The sequence below is a fragment of the Engystomops pustulosus genome, chromosome 11, assembly GCF_040894005.1.
Source record: "Engystomops pustulosus chromosome 11, aEngPut4.maternal, whole genome shotgun sequence".
Lineage (NCBI taxonomy): Eukaryota > Metazoa > Chordata > Amphibia > Anura > Leptodactylidae > Engystomops > Engystomops pustulosus.
Genome location: NC_092421.1, coordinates 1,573,895 through 1,601,838, shown reverse-complemented (window position 1 = coordinate 1,601,838; position 27,944 = coordinate 1,573,895). Strand labels below are relative to the sequence as shown.

At 41.2% G+C, this 27,944-nt stretch overlaps 1 protein-coding gene across 1 annotated transcript; it reads left to right on the top strand.

The window, feature by feature from the left end:
- Positions 1–177: 177 nt before the first annotated feature.
- Positions 178–26,517, top strand: LOC140106310 (uncharacterized). The gene is made up of 9 exons (XM_072130696.1): positions 178–294; positions 10,454–10,572; positions 15,338–15,478; positions 16,069–16,192; positions 19,684–19,790; positions 22,475–22,555; positions 24,728–24,869; positions 24,961–25,114; positions 25,183–26,517. Exons 2-9 carry the CDS (start codon positions 10,495–10,497, stop codon positions 25,769–25,771), a joined length of 1,416 nt encoding a protein of 471 aa, XP_071986797.1. The 5' UTR covers positions 178–294; positions 10,454–10,494; the 3' UTR covers positions 25,772–26,517.
- The last annotated feature ends 1,427 nt before the right edge of the window (positions 26,518–27,944 follow it).

Here is a 27,944-nt window from a genome sequence, read left to right as displayed (position 1 = left end):
ATGACTGCGACGTCATCAAAGGCCCTGCATGCAAGGGGAAGACAGTCACTGATCACATGACTGCGACGTCATCAAAGGCCCTGCATGCGAGGGGAGGATAAGACAGTCGCTGATCACATGACACTGACATCATCAAAGGCCCTGCATGTGAGGGGAAGACAGTCACTGATCACATGACTGCGACGTCATCAAAGGCCCTGCATGCGAGGGGAGGATAAGACAGTCGCTGATCACATGACACTGACATCATCAAAGGTCCTGGATGTGACATCTGCTCGTTATCCTGTGCACAGGGTGAGATTATTATATTCTGTACAACATTTTACTGTGTGTAGTATATGCAGTGTATATATGTGTGTAGTGTAGGTGTAGTATATACAGTGTGTATATATGTGTGTAGTGTAGGTGTATTATATACAGTGTGTATATATGTGTGTAGTGTAGGTGTATTATATACAGTGTATATATGTGTGTAGTGTAGGTGTAGTATATACAGTGTATATATGTGTGTAGTGTAGGTGTATTATATGCAGTGTATATATGTGTGTAGTGTAGGTGTAGTATATGCAGTGTATATATGTGTGTAGTGTAGGTGTAGTATATACAGTGTATATATGTGTGTAGTGTAGGTGTATTATATGCAGTGTATATATGTGTGTAGTGTAGGTGTATTATATGCAGTGTATATATGTGTGTAGTGTAGGTGTAGTATATACAGTGTATATATGTGTGTAGTGTAGGTGTAGTATATACAGTGTATATATGTGTGTAGTGTAGGTGTATTATATACAGTGTATATATGTGTGTAGTGTAGGTGTATTATATGCAGTGTATATATGTGTGTAGTGTAGGTGTATTATATGCAGTGTATATATGTGTGTAGTGTAGGTGTAGTATATACAGTGTATATATGTGTGTAGTGTAGGTGTAGTATATACAGTGTATATATGTGTGTAGTGTAGGTGTATTATATACAGTGTATATATGTGTGTAGTGTAGGTGTAGTATATGCAGTGTATATATGTGTGTAGTGTAGGTGTATTATATGCAGTGTATATATGTGTGTAGTGTAGGTGTATTATATACAGTGTGTATATGTGTGTAGTGTAGGTGCATTATATACAGTGTGTATATGTGTGTAGTGTAGGTGTATTATATGCAGTGTATATATGTGTGTAGTGTAGGTGTATTATATACAGTGTGTATATGTGTGTAGTGTAGGTGTAGTATATACAGTGTATATATGTGTGTAGTGTAGGTGTAGTATATACAGTGTGTATATATGTGTGTAGTGTAGGTGTATTATATGCAGTGTATGTATGTGTGTAGTGTAGGTGTATTATATGCAGTGTATATATGTGTGTAGTGTAGGTGTATTATATGCAGTGTATATATGTGTGTAGTGTAGGTGTAGTATATGCAGTGTATATATGTGTGTAGTGTAGGTGTAGTATATGCAGTGTATATATGTGTGTAGTGTAGGTGTAGTATATACAGTGTATATATGTGTGTAGTGTAGGTGTAGTATATACAGTGTGTATATGTGTGTAGTGTAGGTGTAGTATATGCAGTGTATATATGTGTGTAGTGTAGGTGTAGTATATACAGTGTATATATGTGTGTAGTGTAGGTGTATTATATGCAGTGTATATATGTGTGTAGTGTAGGTGTAGTATATGCAGTGTATATATGTGTGTAGTGTAGGTGTAGTATATGCAGTGTATATATGTGTGTAGTGTAGGTGTATTATATACAGTGTATATATGTGTGTAGTGTAGGTGTAGTATATGCAGTGTATATATGTGTGTAGTGTAGGTGTATTATATGCAGTGTATATATGTGTGTAGTGTAGGTGTATTATATACAGTGTGTATATGTGTGTAGTGTAGGTGCATTATATACAGTGTGTATATGTGTGTAGTGTAGGTGTAGTATATACAGTGTATATATGTGTGTAGTGTAGGTGTAGTATATACAGTGTGTATATATGTGTGTAGTGTAGGTGTATTATATGCAGTGTATGTATGTGTGTAGTGTAGGTGTATTATATGCAGTGTATATATGTGTGTAGTGTAGGTGTATTATATGCAGTGTATATATGTGTGTAGTGTAGGTGTAGTATATGCAGTGTATATATGTGTGTAGTGTAGGTGTAGTATATGCAGTGTATATATGTGTGTAGTGTAGGTGTAGTATATACAGTGTATATATGTGTGTAGTGTAGGTGTAGTATATACAGTGTGTATATGTGTGTAGTGTAGGTGTATTATATACAGTGTATATATGTGTGTAGTGTAGGTGTAGTATATGCAGTGTATATATGTGTGTAGTGTAGGTGTATTATATGCAGTGTATATATGTGTGTAGTGTAGGTGTAGTATATGCAGTGTATATATGTGTGTAGTGTAGGTGTAGTATATGCAGTGTATATATGTGTGTAGTGTAGGTGTAGTATATGCAGTGTATATATGTGTGTAGTGTAGGTGTAGTATATACAGTGTATATATGTGTGTAGTGTAGGTGTAGTATATGCAGTGTATATATGTGTGTAGTGTAGGTGTAGTATATACAGTGTATATATGTGTGTAGTGTAGGTGTATTATATACAGTGTATATATGTGTGTAGTGTAGGTGTATTGTATGCAGTGTGTATATATGTGTGTAGTGTAGGTGTAGTGTATACAGTGTATATATGTGTGTAGTGTAGGTGTAGTATATGCAGTGTGTATATATGTGTGTAGTGTAGGTGTAGTATATGCAGTGTGTATATATGTGTGTAGTGTAGGTGTAGTATATGCAGTGTATATATGTGTGTAGTGTAGGTGTAGTATATGCAGTGTATATATGTGTGTAGTGTAGGTGTAGTATATGCAGTGTGTATATATGTGTGTAGTGTAGGTGTATTATATGCAGTGTATATATGTGTGTAGTGTAGGTGTATTATATGCAGTGTATATATGTGTGTAGTGTAGGTGTAGTATATACAGTGTGTATATATGTGTGTAGTGTAGGTGTATTATATGCAGTGTGTATATGTGTGTAGTGTAGGTGTATTATATGCAGTGTATATATGTGTGTAGTGTAGGTGTAGTGTATACAGTGTATATATGTGTGTAGTGTAGGTGTAGTATATGCAGTGTGTATATATGTGTGTAGTGTAGGTGTAGTATATGCAGTGTATATATGTGTGTAGTGTAGGTGTAGTATATGCAGTGTATATATGTGTGTAGTGTAGGTGTAGTATATACAGTGTGTATATGTGTGTAGTGTAGGTGTATTATATGCAGTGTATATATGTGTGTAGTGTAGGTGTATTATATACAGTGTGTATATGTGTGTAGTGTAGGTGCATTATATACAGTGTGTATATGTGTGTAGTGTAGGTGTAGTATATACAGTGTGTATATATGTGTGTAGTGTAGGTGTATTATATGCAGTGTATATATGTGTGTAGTGTAGGTGTAGTATATGCAGTGTATATATGTGTGTAGTGTAGGTGTATTATATGCAGTGTATATATGTGTGTAGTGTAGGTGTATTATATGCAGTGTATATATGTGTGTAGTGTAGGTGTAGTATATACAGTGTGTATATATGTGTGTAGTGTAGGTGTATTATATGCAGTGTATATATGTGTGTAGTGTAGGTGTATTATATGCAGTGTATATATGTGTGTAGTGTAGGTGTAGTATATACAGTGTGTATATATGTGTGTAGTGTAGGTGTATTATATGCAGTGTATATATGTGTGTAGTGTAGGTGTATTATATGCAGTGTATGTATGTGTGTAGTGTAGGTGTATTATATGCAGTGTATGTATGTGTGTAGTGTAGGTGTAGTATATACAGTGTATATATGTGTGTAGTGTAGGTGTAGTATATACAGTGTATATATGTGTGTAGTGTAGGTGTAGTATATACAGTGTATATATGTGTGTAGTGTAGGTGTATTATATGCAGTGTATGTATGTGTGTAGTGTAGGTGTATTATATGCAGTGTGTATATGTGTGTAGTGTAGGTGTATTATATACAGTGTGTATATATGTGTGTAGTGTAGGTGTATTATATGCAGTGTATATATGTGTGTAGTGTAGGTGTATTATATGCAGTGTGTATATGTGTGTAGTGTAGGTGTATTATATGCAGTGTATATATGTGTGTAGTGTAGGTGTAGTATATACAGTGTATATATGTGTGTAGTGTAGGTGTATTATATACAGTGTGTATATATGTGTGTAGTGTAGGTGTATTATATACAGTGTGTATATATGTGTGTAGTGTAGGTGTATTATATGCAGTGTATATATGTGTGTAGTGTAGGTGTAGTATATACAGTGTATATATGTGTGTAGTGTAGGTGTATTATATACAGTGTGTATATATGTGTGTAGTGTAGGTGTATTATATACAGTGTGTATATATGTGTGTAGTGTAGGTGTATTATATGCAGTGTATATATGTGTGTAGTGTAGGTGTAGTATATACAGTGTATATATGTGTGTAGTGTAGGTGTAGTATATACAGTGTATATATGTGTGTAGTGTAGGTGTAGTATATACAGTGTATATATGTGTGTAGTGTAGGTGTAGTATATACAGTGTATATATGTGTGTAGTGTAGGTGTAGTATATACAGTGTATATATGTGTGTAGTGTAGGTGTAGTATATACAGTGTATATATGTGTGTAGTGTAGGTGTAGAATATGCAGTGTATATATGTGTGTAGTGTAGGTGTATTATATGCAGTGTATATATGTGTGTAGTGTAGGTGTAGTATATACAGTGTATATATGTGTGTAGTGTAGGTGTATTATATACAGTGTGTATATATGTGTGTAGTGTAGGTGTATTATATACAGTGTGTATATATGTGTGTAGTGTAGGTGTATTATATGCAGTGTATATATGTGTGTAGTGTAGGTGTAGTATATACAGTGTATATATGTGTGTAGTGTAGGTGTAGTATATACAGTGTATATATGTGTGTAGTGTAGGTGTAGTATATACAGTGTATATATGTGTGTAGTGTAGGTGTAGTATATACAGTGTATATATGTGTGTAGTGTAGGTGTAGTATATGTAGTGTATATATGTGTGTAGTGTAGGTGTATTGTATGCAGTGTATATATGTGTGTAGTGTAGGTGTATTATATGCAGTGTATATATGTGTGTAGTGTAGGTGTATTATATACAGTGTGTATATATGTGTGTAGTGTAGGTGTATTATATGCAGTGTGTATATATGTGTGTAGTGTAGGTGTATTATATACAGTGTATATATGTGTGTAGTGTAGGTGTAGTATATGCAGTGTATATATGTGTGTAGTGTAGGTGTAGTATATACAGTGTGTAGTGTAGGTGTATTATATGCAGTGTATATATGTGTGTAGTGTAGGTGTATTATATGCAGTGTATATATGTGTGTAGTGTAGGTGTATTATATGCAGTGTATATATGTGTGTAGTGTAGGTGTATTATATGCAGTGTATATATGTGTGTAGTGTAGGTGTAGTATATGCAGTGTATATATGTGTGTAGTGTAGGTGTATTATATGCAGTGTATATATGTGTGTAGTGTAGGTGTAGTATATACAGTGTATATATGTGTGTAGTGTAGGTGTAGTATATGCAGTGTATATATGTGTGTAGTGTAGGTGTATTATATGCAGTGTATATATGTGTGTAGTGTAGGTGTATTATATGCAGTGTATATATGTGTGTAGTGTAGGTGTATTATATGCAGTGTATGTGTGTATATATATATATATATATATATATACACTGCATATAATACACCTACACTACACACATATATACACTGTATATACTACACCTACACTACACACATATATACACTGCATATAATACACCTACACTACACACATATATACACTGCATATACTACACCTACACTACACACATATATACACTGCATATAATACACCTACACTACACACATATATACACTGTATATACTACACCTACACTACACACATATATACACTGCATATAATACACCTACACTACACACATATATATATATATACACTGTATATAATACACCTACACTACACACATATATATATATATACACTGTATATAATACACCTACACTACACACATATATATATACACTGTATATAATACACCTACACTACACACATATATATATACACTGTATATAATACACCTACACTACACACATATATACACTGCATATAATACACCTACACTACACACATATATACACTGCATATAATACACCTACACTACACACATATATACACTGTATATACTACACCTACACTACACACATATATACACTGCATATAATACACCTACACTACACACATATACACACTGCATATAATACACCTACACTACACACATATATACACACTGTATATACTACACCTACACTACACACATATATACACTGCATATACTACACCTACACTACACACATATATACACTGCATATACTACACCTACACTACACACATATATACACTGCATATACTACACCTACACTACACACATATATACACTGCATATAATACACCTACACTACACACATATATACACTGCATATACTACACCTACACTACACACATATATACACTGCATATAATACACCTACACTACACACATATATACACTGTATATACTACACCTACACTACACACATATATACACTGCATATAATACACCTACACTACACACATATATACACTGCATATAATACACCTACACTACACACATATATACACTGCATATAATACACCTACACTACACACATATATACACTGCATATACTACACCTACACCACACACATATATACACTGCATATACTACACCTACACTACACACATATATACACTGCATATTCTACACCTACACTACACACATATATACACTGCATATACTACACCTACACTACACACATATATACACTGCATATACTACACCTACACTACACACATATATACACTGCATATACTACACCTACACTACACACATATATACACTGTATATACTACACCTACACTACACACATATATACACTGCATATACTACACCTACACTACACACATATACACACTGTATATAATACACCTACACTACACACACATATACACACTGTATATAATACACCTACACTACACACATATATACACTGCATATAATACACCTACACTACACACATATATACACTGTATACACTACACCTACACTACACACATATATACACACTGTATATACTACACCTACACTACACACATATATACACTGCATATAATACACCTACACTACACACATATATACACTGCATATACTACACCTACACTACACACATATATACACTGCATATACTACACCTACACTACACACATATATACACTGCATATACTACACCTACACTACACACATATATACACTGCATATAATACACCTACACTACACACATATATACACTGCATATACTACACCTACACTACACACATATATACACTGCATATAATACACCTACACTACACACATATATACACTGCATATACTACACCTACACCACACACATATATACACTGCATATTCTACACCTACACTACACACATATATACACTGCATATTCTACACCTACACTACACACATATATACACTGCATATACTACACCTACACTACACACATATATACACTGCATATACTACACCTACACTACACACATATATACACTGCATATACTACACCTACACTACACACATATACACACTGTATATAATACACCTACACTACACACACATATACACACTGTATATAATACACCTACACTACACACACATATATGTGTGTGTGTAGTGTAGGTGTATTATATACAGTGTGTATATGTGTGTAGTGTAGGTGTATTGTATGCAGTGTGTATATGTGTGTAGTGTAGGTGTATTGTATGCAGTGTATATATGTGTGTGTAGTCTAGGTGTAGTATGAAAGGCCATCAGCTATCGGATGTACTGACGCTGTACCGGCCGCCATAACTTACCTGGTCATTGTGTCATCTGACTTGATGGAATATTATATTATGTCTCCAGGCTCTGGGAGTTGGTAATTTACGCCCCTTGTAGCTGAGCGATACATGAGCGGCTCCCAGATACAAGGGGCGTGCATAAATGATCAGTGGCTGGACGAGCGCTTTTGGGTCATTTGCATAATTTTAAAATATTTCAACAATGTCAGCTTTCTGAGACCCAAATACACTCTGTCCATTCTCTAGATTATACAGGGAGCCGGAATGTTCCAGCCATGTGTATATATATATCTGATGGTAGATGTACTGTAATGTGTGTATATCTATACGGGTTATATATCCGTATACTATATACATGTAGCTATCATACGGGTTATCCTGCATATTATATATCCGTATACTGTATACATGTAGCTATCATACGGGTTATCCTGCGTATTATATATCCGTATACTGTATACATGTAGCTATCATACGGGTTATCCTGCATATTATATATCCGTATACTGTATACATGTAGCTATCATACGGGTTATCCCGCATATTATATATCCGTATACTATATACATGTAGCTATCATACGGGTTATCCCGCATATTATATATCCGTATACTGTATATAATTGTAGCTATCATACGGGTTATCCCGCATATTATATATTCGTATACTGTATACATGTAGCTATCATACGGGTTATCCTGCATATTATATATCCGTATACTGTATACATGTAGCTATCATACGGGTTATCCTGCATATTATATATCCGTATACTGTATACATGTAGCTATCATACGGGTTATCCTGCGTATTATATATCCGTATACTGTATACATGTAGCTATCATACGGGTTATCCTGCGTATTATATATCCGTATACTGTATACATGTAGCTATCATGCGGGTTATCCCGCGTATTATATATCCGTATACTGTATACATGTAGCTATCATGCGGGTTATCCTGCATATTATATATCCGTATACTGTATACATGTAGCTATCATCAGGGTTATCCCGCATATTATATATCCGTATACTGTATACATGTAGCTATCATGCGGGTTATCCTGCATATTATATATCCGTATACTGTATACATGTAGCTATCATACGGGTTATCCTGCATATTATATATCCGTATACTGTATACATGTAGCTATCATGCGGGTTATCCTGCATATTAGATATCCGTATACTGTATACATGTAGCTATCATACGGGTTATCCTGCATATTATATATCCGTATACTGTATACATGTAGCTATCATACGGGTTATCCCGCATATTATATATCCGTATACTATATACATGTAGCTATCATACGGGTTATCCTGCATATTATATATCCGTATACTGTATACATGTAGCTATCATACGGGTTATATATCCGTATACTGTATACATGTAGCTATCATGCGGGTTATCCTGCATATTATATATCCGTATACTGTATACATGTAGCTATCATACGGGTTATCCCGCATATTATATATCCGTATACTATATACATGTAGCTATCATATGGGTTATCCTGCGTATTATATATCCGTATACTGTATACATGTAGCTATCATACGGGTTATCCCGCATATTATATATCCGTATACTGTATACATGTAGCTATCATACGGGTTATCCTGCATATTATATATCCGTATACTGTATACATGTAGCTATCATACGGGTTATCCCGCATATTATATATCCGTATACTGTATACATGTAGCTATCATACGGGTTATCCCGTATATTATATATCCATATACTATATACATGTAGCTATCATACGGGTTATCCTGCGTATTATATATCCGTATACTATATACATGTAGCTATCATACGGGTTATCCTGCATATTATATATCCGTATACTGTATACATGTAGCTATCATCAGGGTTATCCTGCATATTATATATCCGTATACTATATACATGTAGCTATCATGCGGGTTATCCTGCATATTATATATCCGTATACTGTATACATGTAGCTATCATACGGGTTATCCCGCATATTATATATCCGTATACTATATACATGTAGCTATCATATGGGTTATCCTGCGTATTATATATCCGTATACTGTATACATGTAGCTATCATACGGGTTATCCTGCATATTATATATCCGTATACTATATACATGTAGCTATCATACGGGTTATCCCGCATATTATATATCCGTATACTGTATACATGTAGCTATCATACGGGTTATCCTGCATATTATATATCCGTATACTATATACATGTAGCTATCATACGGGTTATCCTGCATATTATATATCCGTATACTATATACATGTAGCTATCATACGGGTTATCCTGCATATTATATATCCGTATACTGTATAATTGTAGCTTTTATATAATGTCTTTTACCATTTATCTCTTTATTTGGCGCTTGTTCTCTTTGTCTGAAAGGTTTAAGCCAGAACCAGATCCTCCCAAACTCATCTACAAGGATGGACAAGGATCGGAAACGCTTGGCTGGAAGAATATTGAATTTCACCCTGGAGATCATCTTCCTCCTAACGGGAGAGGTCAGAGGTCATAGATATTGTGTTACATTTAACAGTTAGATTGTTACAGGGGTTTTCCCACGGGCAAAAGTCAGGCCCTATCCACAGGTGGTCAGTGGGGGTCAGGCCCTATCCACAGGTGGTCAGTGGGGGTCAGGCCCTATCCACGGGTGGTCAGTGGGGGTCAGGCCCTATCCACGGGTGGTCAGTGGGGGTCAGGCCCTATCCACAGGTGGTCAGTGGGGGTCAGGCCCTATCCACGGGTGGTCAGTGGGGGTCAGGCCCTATCCACAGGTGCTCAGTGGGGGTCAGGCCCTATCCACAGGTGCTCAGTGGGGGTCAGGCCCTATCCACAGGTGGTCAGTGATGAGACCCCAACAGATCACCAAAACGAGGGGTCCGATGTGGTCCCATGTACCTGTGTCAGAGTAATGGAGCGGACGGCCGCGCATGAACCTTCTGCTCCATTGATCTCTATGGAGCTGACAGAAATTGCCGAGCGCAGCGCTCCCCGATCTCCGTCAGCTCCATAGAGATTAATGGAGCAGAACGTTCATGTGCGGCCGTCTGCTCCATTACTCTGCGCAATGAGGGGTCCGGCGGTCCAAGACTGTATACACCAGGACCCATAGAGACCGGCTGGAACTAGATCTGTTAATGCTGTATAACAGTGAATCAGAGAGAATGTGGGACTTTGTTATTTTCTAGACTCTTGTCTTTTTGGAAGGTTCCGCAGATGACATTGAGGCCCTTGGACCAATAAACGTTCCTCACCCGAGGCCTAAATCCTTAGATCAGATCTAGAACAGACATTGGCAGGGAATGAGAAATTGGCCTCATAAACCACCACCAGCAGAACCTTGTGGAGCCTCCTAAGAGCTTCCAGATGTTTCTTTCATGGTCCAGTGCGGTGGCTGCATCCACAAAATCTACTCTGAAGTGAGATGCAAATTGTTTGGATAAAGTCAAGGAGGCGGAGAGTAACACTGAAGTCCAGCTCTCCTGCCCCAGGACACCCCATTCACTAGGATTTATGGACCGGCACCCAGAGAAAGTGCTAGAAAGATCTCCTGGAGTCAGGTGGATGATATCAGTCACAGGGAGGCGGCTTCACAGGTGGAGAGAGCTTGACTTCAGTGATAACCTCTCCACCTCCCTGACTGTACAAGCAATTTACATCTCACTACAAAGTTGAAGAAATGTCATCTAGAAGCTGCTCAGCTGATTTACTGGAAGGGAATTATTTGGACAGTTTCTGCTGACGGGTTCCCTTTAAAGGAAATTTGTTTGATTTTATCGCGGCTCCGACTCCATGACCTCGATTTCATCTGTACAAAGAATCTTCTCCAGAATGTGGCGGCTTCTTTAGATGCGAGCCTTTGTGTTCCGGAGGATTCTGCACCCTCCGCACTCACTTTCCTTTGTGGTAGATTTGGATATTGAGGCGTCTGTATCCTGGGGAGTGTCGGTCCCTCGGCTTCTCTTCACCACAGAAACGGTTCTATAAATCCTCCAGCACATTTGTCTTCCGCGGGGTCCAGGTCATTTTGCACTGACTTCACCAGCACTTGCCTTTTTTTTTTTTTTTTTTTTAACAACGAAATCTTCCAAATGCAAGGACCACACTTGCATTGTACTATGATTTATAATGTGTGTGTACTATGGTGTATAATGTGTGTGTACTATGGTGTATAATGTGTGTGTACTATGGTGTATAATGTGTGTGTACTATGGTGTATAATGTGTGTGTACTATGGTGTATAATGTGTGTGTACTATGGTGTATAATGTGTGTGTACTATGGTGTATAATGTGTGTGTACTATGGTGTATAACGTGTGTGTGTGTACTATGGTGTATAACGTGTGTGTACTATGGTGTATAATGTGTGTGTGTGTGTGTACTATGGTGTATAATGTGTGTGTGTGTGTGTACTATGGTGTATAACGTGTGTGTACTATGGTGTATAATGTGTGTGTGTGTGTACTATGGTGTATAATGTGTGTGTGTGTGTACTATGGTGTATAATGTGTGTGTGTGTGTACTATGGTGTATAATGTGTGTGTGTGTGTACTATGATGTATAATATGTGTGTGTGTGTGTGTACTATGATGTATAATATGTGTGTGTGTGTGTGTGTGTGTGTGTACTATGATGTATAATATGTGTGTGTGTGTGTACTATGATGTATAATATGTGTGTGTGTGTGTGTGTGTGTGTGTGTGTACTATGATGTATAATATGTGTGTGTGTGTGTACTATGATGTATAATATGTGTGTGTGTGTACTATGATGTATAATATGTGTGTGTGTGTGTACTATGGTGTATAATGTGTGTGTACTATGGTGTATAATATGTGTGTGTGTGTGTACTATGATGTATAATGTGTGTGTGTGTGTGTGTGTACTATGATGTATAATATGTGTGTATGTGTGTGTGTACTATGATGTATAATATGTGTGTGTGTGTGTGTGTACTATGATGTATAATGTGTGTGTGTGTGTACTATGGTGTATAATGTGTGTGTACTATGGTGTATAATATGTGTGTGTGTGTACTATGGTGTATAATATGTGTGTGTGTGTGTGTACTATGATGTATAATGTGTGTGTGTGTGTACGATGATGTATAATATGTGTGTGTGTGTGTGTGTGTACTATGATGTATAATATGTGTGTGTGTGTGTGTGTGTGTACTATGATGTATAATGTGTGTGTGTGTGTACTATGGTGTATAATGTGTGTGTACTATGGTGTATAATGTGTGTGTACTATGGTGTATAATGTGTGTGTACTATGGTGTATAATGTGTGTGTGTGTGTACTATGATGTATAATGTGTGTGTGTGTGTGTACTATGATGTATAATGTGTGTGTGTGTGTACTATGATGTATAATGTGTGTGTGTGTGTGTACTATGATGTATAATGTGTGTGTGTGTGTACTATGATGTATAATATGTGTGTGTGTGTGTACTATGATGTATAATATGTGTGTGTGTACTATGATGTATAATATGTGTGTGTGTGTGTACTATGATGTATAATATGTGTGTGTGTGTGTACTATGATGTATAATATGTGTGTGTGTGTGTACTATGATGTATAATATGTGTGTGTGTGTGTGTGTGTACTATGATGTATAATATGTGTGTGTGTGTGTGTGTGTGTACTATGATGTATAATGTGTGTGTGTGTGTACTATGGTGTATAATGTGTGTGTACTATGGTGTATAATGTGTGTGTACTATGGTGTATAATGTGTGTGTACTATGGTGTATAATGTGTGTGTACTATGGTGTATAATGTGTGTGTGTGTGTACTATGATGTATAATGTGTGTGTGTGTGTGTACTATGATGTATAATGTGTGTGTGTGTGTACTATGATGTATAATGTGTGTGTGTGTGTGTACTATGATGTATAATATGTGTGTGTGTGTGTACTATGATGTATAATATGTGTGTGTGTGTGTACTATGATGTATAATATGTGTGTGTGTACTATGATGTATAATATGTGTGTGTGTGTGTACTATGATGTATAATATGTGTGTGTGTGTGTACTATGATGTATAATATGTGTGTGTGTGTGTACTATGATGTATAATATGTGTGTGTGTGTACTATGATGTATAATATGTGTGTGTGTGTGTGTGTACTATGATGTATAATGTGTGTGTGTGTGTGTGTGTACTATGGTGTATAATGTGTGTGTACTATGGTGTATAATGTGTGTGTACTATGGTGTATAATGTGTGTGTACTATGGTGTATAATGTGTGTGTACTATGGTGTATAATGTGTGTGTACTATGGTGTATAATGTGTGTGTACTATGGTGTATAATGTGTGTGTGTGTGTGTGTGTACTATGATGTATAATGTGTGTGTGTGTGTGTACTATGATGTATAATATGTGTGTGTGTGTGTGTGTACTATGATGTATAATATGTGTGTGTGTGTGTGTGTACTATGATGTATAATGTGTGTGTACTATGATGTATAATGTGTGTGTACTATGATGTATAATATGTGTGTACTATGGTGTATAATGTGTGTGTACTATGGTGTATAATGTGTGTGTACTATGGTGTATAATGTGTGTGTACTATGGTGTATAATGTGTGTGTACTATGGTGTATAATGTGTGTGTACTATGGTGTATAATGTGTGTGTACTATGGTGTATAATGTGTGTGTACTATGGTGTATAATGTGTGTGTACTATGGTGTATAATGTGTGTGTACTATGGTGTATAATGTGTGTGTACTATGGTGTATAATGTGTGTGTACTATGATGTATAATATGTGTGTACTATGGTGTATAATGTGTGTGTGTGTGTACTATGGTGTATAATGTGTGTGTACTATGATGTATAATGTGTGTGTACTATGGTGTATAATGTGTGTGTACTATGGTGTATAATGTGTGTGTACTATGGTGTATAATGTGTGTGTACTATGGTGTATAATGTGTGTGTACTATGATGTATAATGTGTGTGTACTATGGTGTATAATGTGTGTGTACTATGGTGTATAATGTGTGTGTACTATGGTGTATAATGTGTGTGTACTATGGTGTATAATGTGTGTGTACTATGATGTATAATGTGTGTGTGTGTGTACTATGGTGTATAATGTGTGTGTACTATGGTGTATAATGTGTGTGTACTATGATGTATAATGTGTGTGTGTGTGTACTATGGTGTATAATGTGTGTGTTGTACTTTTTGAATTGAATTACTGGAAACAAAAACTTTATCAGCAAAACATTATTTTATCTTTGTAAAGGATTACATTGTGGTAAAGAAAATCACAGAGGACGGGGAAAGATGGAAAAGGACCCAGGATCCAATCACAGTATCAGAAAGCAACAGCTACCAGGAGATTCTGGAGCTCACCAGTAAGATCACCGAGCTGCTGACAGGAGAGGTGAGTGCTGCTGGGTGCCCTGACTACAGCTGCAGGTACCATGATGGTGCAGTGACAGAAGTTCCCCAGTGCACAAGGAGAAAGGACAGAAGCCAGGGACATGCAGGGGACTGTATACAAGTCGGGCGGGGTCTGTGTGTATATAGACTGGGTACAGAAAGTATTCGTTTCATTGTATCCAATTGGTAAGATGAAAAAAGTCTTTTTTTCACCCCTGGATTGGGGGATCCTCATATGACCAGGGTGATGTCATCTGTAGTCCTCTACCCACTAACATTTGCTAAATCTTCCCCTTGTATGTATCTGATCACATGAAATCCCAGCATTGCTGCATTGAGGATGTTGAGCAATCCATGGAGGCATTCTGTGATTTCACCCGATAATCTGGATGGGGGGGGGCACACTTCAGAGGGCTAGAACTTTGGATCAGTGGCACCTAGAATCTTATGTTTCATGTGAATCTAATGCTGCCCTTCTAGGAGCCAGGAACCAGAGATATTAACTGTTAACGTACCGCTGGGGGGATTGTTATATGATTATATCATTGTTTTGTTTTTTTCGTTAACAGAGTTTGTGACTTTCTCCCTCAGGTTCCTATAAGGTGTCAGGATTTCACTCTCTATTTCTCCATGGAGGAGTGGGACTACATAGGAGGACACAAGGACCTGTACAAGGACCTCATTACTGAGAATCACCAAATTCTCATCTCCCCAGGTAAGAGGACTGGTTCTCATATTATGTCCTGACCATCCACCAGTCTGCAGCGGCGGCTCTCAGCGGAGGTTTCCCCTACTCCTGCGCTAATAGCAAGAGCAGGGAGGAATACAACTTTTAGGCCTCTGGTCAGGAAAGGGTTAAACGTGTGTTGGGTAACGTGAGGCGCGCCCTTCATTATTTTGGAGACAGATTCTGTGTTGGGTAACGTGAGGCGCACCCTTCATTATTTTGGAGACAGATTCTGTGTTGGGTAACGTGAGGCGCACCCTTCATTATTTTAGCGTCAGATTCTGTGTTGGGTAACGTGAGGCGCACCCTTCATTATTTTGGTGGCAGATTCTGTGTTGGGTAACGTGAGGCGCACCCTTCATTATTTTGGAGACAGATTCTGTGTTGGGTAACGTGAGGCGCACCCTTCATTATTTTAGCGTCAGATTCTGTGTTGGGTAACGTGAGGCGCACCCTTCATTATTTTAGCGTCAGATTCTGTGTTGGGTAACGTGCGGCGCACCCTTCATTATTTTGGTGACAGATTCTGTGTTGGGTAACGTGCGGCGCACCCTTCATTATTTTGGTGACAGATTCTGTGTTGGGTAACGTGAGGCGCACCCTTCATTATTTTAGCGTCAGATTCTGTGTTGGGTAACGTGAGGCGCACCCTTCATTATTTTGGTGGCAGATTCTGCGTTGGGTAACGTGAGGCGCACCCTTCATTATTTTGGTGACAGATTCTGCGTTGGGTAACGTGAGGCGCACCCTTCATTATTTTGGTGACAGATTCTGTGTTGGGTAACGTGCGGCGCACCCTTCATTATTTTGGTGACAGATTCTGTGTTGGGTAACGTGAGGCGCACCCTTCATTATTTTAGCGTCAGATTCTGTGTTGGGTAACGTGAGGCGCACCCTTCATTATTTTGGTGGCAGATTCTGCGTTGGGTAACGTGAGGCGCACCCTTCATTATTTTGGTGACAGATTCTGTGTTGGGTAACGTGAGGCGCACCCTTCATTATTTTGGTGACAGATTCTGTGTTGGGTAACGTGAGGCGCACCCTTCATTATTTTGGAGACAGATTCTGTGTTGGGTAACGTGAGGCGCACCCTTCATTATTTTAGCGTCAGATTCTGTGTTGGGTAACGTGAGGCGCACCCTTCATTATTTTAGCGTCAGATTCTGTGTTGGGTAACGTGAGGCGCACCCTTCATTATTTTGGTGGCAGATTCTGCGTTGGGTAACGTGAGGCGCACCCTTCATTATTTTGGTGACAGATTCTGCGTTGGGTAACGTGAGGCGCACCCTTCATTATTTTGGTGACAGATTCTGCGTTGGGTAACGTGAGGCGCACCCTTCATTATTTTGGTGACAGATTCTGCGTTGGGTAACGTGAGGCGCACCCTTCATTATTTTGGAGACAGATTCTGTGTTGGGTAACGTGAGGCGCACCCTTCATTATTTTGGTGACAGATTCTGTGTTGGGTAACGTGAGGCGCACCCTTCATTATTTTGGAGACAGATTCTGTGTTGGGTAACGTGAGGCGCACCCTTCATTATTTTGGTGACAGATTCTGTGTTGGGTAACGTGCGGCGCACCCTTCATTATTTTGGTGACAGATTCTGTGTTGGGTAACGTGAGGCGCACCCTTCATTATTTTAGCGTCAGATTCTGTGTTGGGTAACGTGAGGCGCACCCTTCATTATTTTGGTGGCAGATTCTGCGTTGGGTAACGTGAGGCGCACCCTTCATTATTTTGGTGACAGATTCTGTGTTGGGTAACGTGAGGCGCACCCTTCATTATTTTGGTGACAGATTCTGTGTTGGGTAACGTGAGGCGCACCCTTCATTATTTTGGAGACAGATTCTGTGTTGGGTAACGTGAGGCGCACCCTTCATTATTTTAGCGTCAGATTCTGTGTTGGGTAACGTGAGGCGCACCCTTCATTATTTTAGCGTCAGATTCTGTGTTGGGTAACGTGCGGCGCACCCTTCATTATTTTGGTGACAGATTCTGTGTTGGGTAACGTGAGGCGCACCCTTCATTATTTTGGAGACAGATTCTGTGTTGGGTAACGTGAGGCGCACCCTTCATTATTTTAGCGTCAGATTCTGTGTTGGGTAACGTGCGGCGCACCCTTCATTATTTTGGTGACAGATTCTGTGTTGGGTAACGTGAGGCGCACCCTTCATTATTTTAGCGTCAGATTCTGTGTTGGGTAACGTGAGGCGCACCCTTCATTATTTTGGTGGCAGATTCTGCGTTGGGTAACGTGAGGCGCACCCTTCATTATTTTGGTGACAGATTCTGCGTTGGGTAACGTGAGGCGCACCCTTCATTATTTTGGTGACAGATTCTGCGTTGGGTAACGTGCGGCGCACCCTTCATTATTTTGGTGACAGATTCTGTGTTGGGTAACGTGAGGCGCACCCTTCATTATTTTAGCGTCAGATTCTGTGTTGGGTAACGTGAGGCGCACCCTTCATTATTTTGGTGGCAGATTCTGCGTTGGGTAACGTGAGGCGCACCCTTCATTATTTTGGTGACAGATTCTGTGTTGGGTAACGTGAGGCGCACCCTTCATTATTTTGGTGACAGATTCTGTGTTGGGTAACGTGAGGCGCACCCTTCATTATTTTGGAGACAGATTCTGTGTTGGGTAACGTGAGGCGCACCCTTCATTATTTTAGCGTCAGATTCTGTGTTGGGTAACGTGAGGCGCACCCTTCATTATTTTAGCGTCAGATTCTGTGTTGGGTAACGTGCGGCGCACCCTTCATTATTTTAGCGTCAGATTCTGTGTTGGGTAACGTGCGGCGCACCCTTCATTATTTTGGTGACAGATTCTGTGTTGGGTAACGTGCGGCGCACCCTTCATTATTTTGGTGACAGATTCTGTGTTGGGTAACGTGAGGCGCACCCTTCATTATTTTAGCGTCAGATTCTGTGTTGGGTAACGTGAGGCGCACCCTTCATTATTTTGGTGGCAGATTCTGCGTTGGGTAACGTGAGGCGCACCCTTCATTATTTTGGTGACAGATTCTGCGTTGGGTAACGTGAGGCGCACCCTTCATTATTTTGGTGACAGATTCTGCGTTGGGTAACGTGAGGCGCACCCTTCATTATTTTGGAGACAGATTCTGTGTTGGGTAACGTGAGGCGCACCCTTCATTATTTTGGTGACAGATTCTGTGTTGGGTAACGTGAGGCGCACCCTTCATTATTTTGGAGACAGATTCTGTGTTGGGTAACGTGAGGCGCACCCTTCATTATTTTGGTGGCAGATTCTGTGTTGGGTAACGTGAGGCGCACCCTTCATTATTTTGGCGGCAGATTCTGTGTTGGGTAACGTGAGGCGCGCCCTTCATTATTTTGGCGGCAGATCCTGCGTTGGGTAACGTGAGGCGCGCCCTTCATTATTTTGGCGGCAGATTGTTATCAGTCACAGTCGTCATTCTGAATTCTCCCATTTGTTACATTTTTGTGTCTTCTGTAGATAAATTAATAAAAGAAGAAAAAGCGGAGAGAAGTCCCAGTCCTCCGCCTTCTCCACCCTCCAGAGCTTATCCCAGGGCGAACCGGACCCTCCGACGAGACCGCCAGGTGAAGAATATCAGCCGCATTAACCCTTTATGGCAGAATTCAGTCTCCTCAAAGAGAACCGGCTTTTACCGCACTAAACTACCGGATCTACAGCAGCTAGAATCTTAATTATGATGAAAATAATGTCAACAATCTCATCTTTCAGATCCAGTCAGGAGGTTCAGGGAACCTGTCACCACATCTTATACCAATACATCTAGTGACAGGTTCCCATAGAGATCTATTAACTAAATACCAACCTTCTATTAGTTTCCTGCACATCCCCATAAAATCAACTTTATTATCTTACCAGGCATATAGCCAGATCTCGCAGGAGTTAGGGGGGGGGGGGGGTCCTGCTCGTCTGAGTCCAGCAGCTCCTCCCCATACCACATGTCGCCTTATCACCCTTCAGCATTCCATACCATGTGACCAGGATGTTGTCACCTGAGGACTTTTATCCACTAACATTTGCTAAACCTACCCCATGCATAGATCTCATCACATGAAATCACAGAATGACTCCATGGAGTCCTCCTCATCCTCCATGGGGGCTGCTGTGATTTCATGTGATCAGATACATAGATGGGGTAAATTTTGCATATGCTAGTGGGTACAGGATCTTCGATGACATCACCCTGGTCACATGACATGCAGGAGGCATGTGACATGGGGAGGAGTTGCTGGACTCCGCTGAGTAAGACTCGCCCCCTCAGACTCGCTGTATGACATGTGATGTAAGATTAAGTGGATTTTATGAGGATGTGAGGAAAACAATTTTTAGCTGCAAGAACGGTGTCAGTTAATTGGACTCTGGGAACCGGTTTCACATAAAAAAGGGAATTGCAGAGAAGACGTTTCATTCTCTGCCGGAGGGGCTGCTAGTTTTGTGGGGTAAAACCCGTTGACAGGTTCTAATTAAAGGGAACCTGGCAGCAGGGACCTCATTTTTCACTAAAGACGGATTGTAAAAACCCATGACACCTGCAGTGCACATCGGCCTCTCTGCTTTCTCTAAGGATGTGCATTATAATATAATTGTGTGTTATAACTTACCTTGCATCCTGACAAATCCTGGGGTAGTCACAGGGGTTGGGCTTTGGTTTGGATGCATTTCAAAAAACAACATGTGACTTGTCTGTGTTACTCACTCCTCAGAGCTTGCCCCCCACCTTTGTGCTCCTGTACAGCTCCTCCTCCTGCTTCTCCTCAGAGGTCACAGTCTGCTCAGCCTGACATCAGTGGGGGAGGGAGGAGCTGTACAGGAGCACAAACATGGAGACAACATGTGACTTGTCTGAGCTGCAGGCTGTTTTTTTGAAATGCATCCAAACCAAAGCCCAACCCCTGTGACTACCCAAAGATTTTGTCAGGATGCAAGAGTAAGTTTTATAAGACACAATTATATTGTAATGTAAATGCTTAGAAAAGGCAGAGCGGCCGATGTGCAGGTGTCATGGGCTTCTGCAACCCGTCTGTAGTGAAAAATGAGGTCCCTGCTGACATGTTCCCTTTAATTCACTTTTCTCTTCTCATTAAGCAAATGTGAAAATAGAATCAGATTGTTATTGGTTATTAATCACCGTATCACAGGACACCACGGAAGATGAGGCTGGAGTCCTGCACATTGCCGGGCTGCCAGGGGTGAATATAAACTAATCCCCTCTGGTGGCAATTTAGGGAGGATCATAAATGTATAGATAGAAGATTATACACGATCTGTCGCCTCTACCACCACAAGGAACATTACTCGTAGATCCAGGCACCGGGACTGTGGGACCTCCTGCCTTCTAATATCAACTTTTATAATTATGTTAATGAGCCTGACATGCTACCCTAGCCCCTCTGGCTCTACAGACTCAGCCCCTCCCAGAAGTGTAACAGTCTGTAAAGATCACAGAGGGGCTCATTAGCATAGTTATTACATTGTCCCTGATTTGTCATGATGAACTTGTCCCTGGTCTATAATGAAGAGGAGGATCTGCCCTTTTTAAGCTTTTTATGCCCTTGTTTTTAAGAAAAAAAAAACTTTAAAAGTCATGCAAATTACCCCCATGGGCTCCGGGCTCATTTGCATAATTTTAGCAAGCAAAGCCTTTTTTTGTAAAAACCAGGGCATAGGAAGCTAAAAGCCAGAGGGGCGCACCCCAGGATGCCAGTGCTTGGTTTACAATCCTTCATCCTGGACATCTAAGCATGCATGGGGATGATGGGACGGTCTCTAGTTACTTCCAGAGCTGCTGAACTGTAGAAAACTGTAGAAAAATGTGTAAATGAGCCCCTGAGCAGACAGCTAGCTCCCCATTCACTAATTACTCACGCCCCCCCCCCCCCACTCTATATTCACCGCTTTGTCCTCTGCACATCCCGCACTTGCACTACAACTCCTTCCTAGTCACCTGCTTGCGGGGCTCATTCACATACTTCTACAAAGTTATTCTGCTGCCCTGGAACTAACAAAAGACACGTGCCCCCTACAGGTAAGGAGCAGCATAGCCGGTAATCGGGCGAGAGGTCTCCCTTAGGGGCTTATTCTGCACATGGATTTTGAGCTACAATCCAGTTACAATGATATTCTTTATCACTAACATGAGGAGATGCTACGGATTGATTTCCTTGTAGTGAATGTCGATGGTGAGTATTTAGGGAGACGTCTCCTATGACTAATGGGCTTTTTTGGGGATATTCTTGTGATTCTTGTTTAGATAAGGCGAGAAGCGGCGGCCATGGGGCCCAGAAAAGCTTATCGCAGGATGGGGATAAATGTCGGTGCACTGATCTCAGAGGTAAGTGTCTGTGGTTTCATGATGTCCTCAGTGTAATCCAGGCACACGGACCCCGATCTTCTACTATTTTCTTTCCCAGTCCAGCTCGGATCAGCACCACCAGTCACAGGGGCTCATTCCAAAACTTGTAAAACAAAAAGAATCATGTAAAACTAGAAAGAAAAAAAAGTGTAAATGTCCCCCCGGATCTTTTCTGACCTCATGGGGGAAATATAAAGAAAAAAAACACAAAAAATATCCATAAATACAAAGACATTTCCCCATATAATACAAAACATTCCCCACTACACAAAGCATCGCCATAGCCGCCCGTCTGCCCGAGACTCCACATATTATATATCACAACGACCGACACAAAATAGGGAATTCATGAATAATGGTCATTTTGAGCTAATTTGAAATCTTAAAAATGAATTATTTCTCATTTATATTCTTATTTGGGGTTAAAAGTAGAAAAAAGTTTTTTTCTGTTATTTATAGTGCTTATTTTTTAAAACTTTTAATAGTTTTAGCTAGCTCTATGTGTCCTAAAAAAACACTGCAAAAACATTGAAGGCAGCGTGCAAAAAAAAAAGTTATGGCCCTTAAACCGCTAAAAAAGCCGGGTCACTGGAGCCTCCACGTCACTAAGGGGTTAATGTAGCTGATAACATAACCAGGACAGTGGGGCGCCCTCAGCACACACCAGACCTCAAATGGGGACAGTCACTCGAGTGCAAGAGAAAAATTCCACGAAAACCCCTCGGAAGCTCAAACCCTCCGCTATCTGCTCCGCTTAGATCCAAAAGGAAAACTTCAGATCCAGTCACCGGTGAGGAAAAAGGAAACGCACAACAGCGCAAGAGAGGATTTATTAAAGGTAATCACAAAAATTCTCAAATAAAAAAGCTGTGGAAAATAAAGTCATTGCACGTTCGGTGTCACGAGCGCGACCCAGAGTCTCTCCAAGATGGCTTCATCCGGGGCTTCACCAAGATGGCTCCATCCGGGGCTCCATCCGGGGCTCCATCCGGGGCTCCATCCGGGGCTCCATCCGGGGCTCCATCCGGGGCTCCATCCGGGGCTCCATCCGGGGCTCCATCCGGGGCTTCATCCGGGGCTTCACCCGGGGCTTCACACGGGGCTTAGCCGACCTGCACTTAGTGTTACTTACTTATAGATTGCAGAATAACCAAAAGAGAATCGCAATGTGACCAAATATAAGAACTTAATAATGACCTCCGTTATAGCCGATCCAAACTTATATACAGAAATCCATTTATAGGAAGACATTAGAAAACAATTGATTGGAAACCTCCTTCTAATTCCTTCTATATATAAAATCTTTTCTATCAATCGTTTTATGTCTTCCTATAAGTGGATTTCTGTATATAAGTTTGGATCGGCTATAACGGAGGTCATTACTAAGTTCTTGTATTTGGTCACATTGTGATTCTCTTTTGGTTATTCTGCATATTATGTATCTATAAATAAGTAACACTATGTGCAGGTCGGCTAAGCCCCGGGTGAAGCCCCGGATGACGCCATCTTGGTGAGACTGGGTCGCGCTCGTGACACTGAACGTGCAATGACTTTATTTTCCACGGCCTTTTTGTTTGAGAATTTTTGTGATCACCTTTGATAAATCCTCTCTTGCGCTGTTGTGCGTTTCCTTTTTCCTCACCGGTGACTGGATCTGAAGTTTCCTTTTGGATCTAAGCGGAGCAGATAGCGGAGGGTTTGAGTTTCCGAGTCGGCAGACCAGATACTCGCGCTGCATCCCAGTGTGAACCACGAGACCCACGAGCACCTCAAACGGAAAGAGCGCCACACGGAGGGCGGAACACGCAAGAAGGTGGTTGTTTTTTGCCTCTCCTCGGGGACACGGTCTGGAGATGGAGCGGTGCGGTTTCTCATTGATTGTTTTATCAGATATAATTTGTAGGAGGGAGAAACATCGGTATTTTATATTCTAGTAATTGGATATTGGACTTTTATCGGTTCTTGCTTCTCCTTGCGCCGTCGCATCGTTTTTACAGTTGATCTGGTTTTCGATTACCCCATATATTATTTCTATATTACATTCCCTAGGACATTGCTGAAGGGGAAGCCATCGCCAGGTTTTATCCCCCACTAAACCCCTCGGGTAGGAAATGAAATGTCCTTGGACCTATTTTTATGTGTTGTTTCTAGGTGCAGTCCCACCCTGAGCTCTGGGACAAGGGTGCCACCGGGTATACTGACCGCCACCGCCGCAGACGGGCCTGGGAATCCATCTGCAGGGCTCTCTACCCGTACTGGAGCGGCTTCTCGCAGTCCCTGCAGGCAGTTGTTGGTGGGTGTCGCTATGTGCAGCGGCTTCTCTCTGCAGCGGACTCCATGCTCCTCCCGTGCAGCAGGTGAACGCGTTTTGTCTTTCATTCCAGAGAGCGATCTCCGCAAAAGGTGGAAGTCCGTACGGGACCGTTTCCTGAAGGAGGAGCGTAACGCTGACCGGAGCGGCGCCTCTCCCTCCCAGCGACCCAAAGTGCCGTTCCACGATGAGCTGATGTTCATCCTGCCCAGGAAAGGGTTCAGCCAGTAAGTATGGATTGCGCTGGGTTTATGGTGCTGTGCGCAATGTCTGGTCTCATTTTCTTTTTCAACAGATCTGAAGACAAGGATCAGGATAAAGAAAGCCTTCCCGAGGAACGGGGGCCAACTCCGGTGACATCAATAGACCCCGAAGAGGACCTGGACGACCATGCAGGACCTTCACGGGTGGCCACTCCACCAACCACAGCAGAAGCCACCACGTCCGCTACTGCACCAGAGGTCACCCCCCCAGCCAAACGTTCTGCCCCCCTCACCCGCACGGCGTTCCTTCACGGACAGAGCCGGAAAACCCTCCGCAGAACGGAAAGGCAGCTGGAGGTGGAAAGCGAAGCCCTGTCACTTATCCGGAGGGTCGATGGTGACGATCTCTTTGACTATTTTGGATATGGAATAGCGTCCTGCTGCCGCCAGATGCGTCCCACGGTTCAGCAGGACTTCATTTCCTTCGTCTATGCGGCCGCAGCAGTTTTTAACACCGTTAACCCCTTGCCGGAACTCGGGGATCTCATCAACAGCCTGTGGTGTGTAAGCGGCCTGCGGAGCGCAGCGGCTTCCTCCAGGATCAGGGTCGTGTCCACATACACTCAGACTGACCCCGCTAATCTGTCTGCCACATCCAACTGCTGGTTCCCAATTTTATAGATATTATAAGTATTTCCACCACATCCCCCGGTGCCCCAGGCAGATCCGGGCTCCTCCTGCGTCTCCTCCTCTGATCCGGGCTCCTCCTGCGTCTCCTCCTCTGATCCGGGCTCCTCCTGCGTCTCCTCCTCTGATCCGGGCTCCTCCTGCGTCTCCTCCTCTGATCCGGGCTCCTCCTGCGTCTCCTCCTCTGATCCGCGCTCCTCCTGCGTCTCCTCCTCTGATCCGCGCTCCTCCTGCGTCTCCTCCTCTGATCCGCGCTCCTCCTGCGTCTCCTCCTCTGATCCGCGCTCCTCCTGCGTCTCCTCCTCTGATCCGCGCTCCTCCTGCGTCTCCTCCTCTGATCCGCGCTCCTCCTGCGTCTCCTCCTCTGATCCGCGCTCCTCCTGCGTCTCCTCCTCTGATCCGCGCTCCTCCTGCGTCTCCTCCTCTGATCCGCGCTCCTCCTGCGTCTCCTCCTCTGATCCGCGCTCCTCCTGCGTCTCCTCCTGCGTCTCCTCCTCTGATCCGCGCTCCTCCTGCGTCTCCTCCTCTGATCCGCGCTCCTCCTGCGTCTCCTCCTCTGATCCGGGTGTCTCCATTTATCTGTATAATAATGGGGCAGACAATAGTTGAATAGTCCTGACTGTCAGAATGCCCCTAGCCACACCCTCTTGTCACTATAGCGCTGATAGAAGCACTAGCTCTGGATATTAGGGGCTTAAGGTTATTTATACAACTCAAGTATTAAAATGGACATTTTTCTATTCGTCTTGTGATTCGTCTATTTTTTTTTTTGTGTTCATTGAATAAATAAAGGAAATACAAATCGCACCAAGTACGAGACCAGCGACCCGAAGATACAAAGCAGCAGGACGCGCTGTAACCAGGAGTGAGGGGCCCCATAGCTAAGTTTTGGCTGGGCCCCTCCCCCCACAGGTCCTCAGTGTTACATGGGGGGTCTCCATTATCTTTCTCTATTATGGAGGAGGATAACATAGAGCAGCAGTGGATGAAGCCCTGCAGGAGGTTTCCTTCTCCTGTATAATAACGCCGGCGGCTGCGCATGTTCCTCTGTTATAAGTAACGGTAGCAGTTCTGGCGCTGGGGGAGGGGCTTCTATTTACTGCCGATCCCTGATATTCTCCATAATGGAAGAAGATAACGGAAACCAATCATGCGGCTCCTGCTCAGTACCAGTATATGAGCCGTGTCTAGTGCCCGATTTATGGGTGACGGGTGCTCTTTAAGCTGCTGCAGAACAATAAACAACTCAGAGACTACAATTATAAAGTGTCAGCTCCGTGTCCGACAAGAGAGAAAAATGTCACCGTAAGGGGATGTTACTGCGTAGTCTGAACGTGCGCCACATTTATTACTGACTGCTCCACATTTATTACTGACTGCTCCACATTTATTACTGACTGCACCACATTTATTACTGACTGCTTCACATTTATTACTGACTGCTCCACATTTATTACTGACTGTATCACATTTATTACTGACTGCATCACATTTATTACTGACTGCATCACATTTATTACTGACTGCATCACATTTATTACTGACTGCATCACATTTATTACTGACTGCATCACATTTATTACTGACTGCTCCACATTTATTACTGACTGCATCACATTTATTACTGACTGCATCACATTTATTACTGACTGCATCACATTTATTACTGACTGCATCACATTTATTACTGACTGCATCACATTTATTACTGACTACATCACATTTATTACTGACTGCACCACATTTATTACTGACTGCACCACATTTATTACTGACTACATCACATTTATTACTGACTGTATCACATTTATTACTGACTGCACCACATTTATTACTGACTGCACCACATTTATTACTGACTGCATCACATTTATTACTGACTGCACCACATTTATTACTGACTGCACCACATTTATTACTGACTGCATCACATTTATTACTGACTGCATCACATTTATTACTGACTACATCACATTTATTACTGACTGCATCACATTTATTACTGACTGCATCACATTTATTACTGACTACATCACATTTATTACTGACTGTATCACATTTATTACTGACTGCACCACATTTATTACTGACTGCACCACATTTATTACTGACTGCATCACATTTATTACTGACTGCACCACATTTATTACTGACTGCACCACATTTA

Excerpts from the sequence above, each read along its gene's own strand:
- LOC140106310 (XM_072130696.1), top strand. The coding sequence starts at position 10,495 with ATGGACAAGGATCGGAAACGCTTGGCTGGAAGAATATTGAATTTCACC. Across the intron at positions 10,573-15,337 it reads TCTTCCTCCTAACGGGAGAG|GATTACATTGTGGTAAAGAA; the intron begins GTCAGAGGTCAT and ends ATCTTTGTAAAG. Across the intron at positions 24,870-24,960 it reads GTCCCTGCAGGCAGTTGTTG|AGAGCGATCTCCGCAAAAGG; the intron begins GTGGGTGTCGCT and ends CTTTCATTCCAG.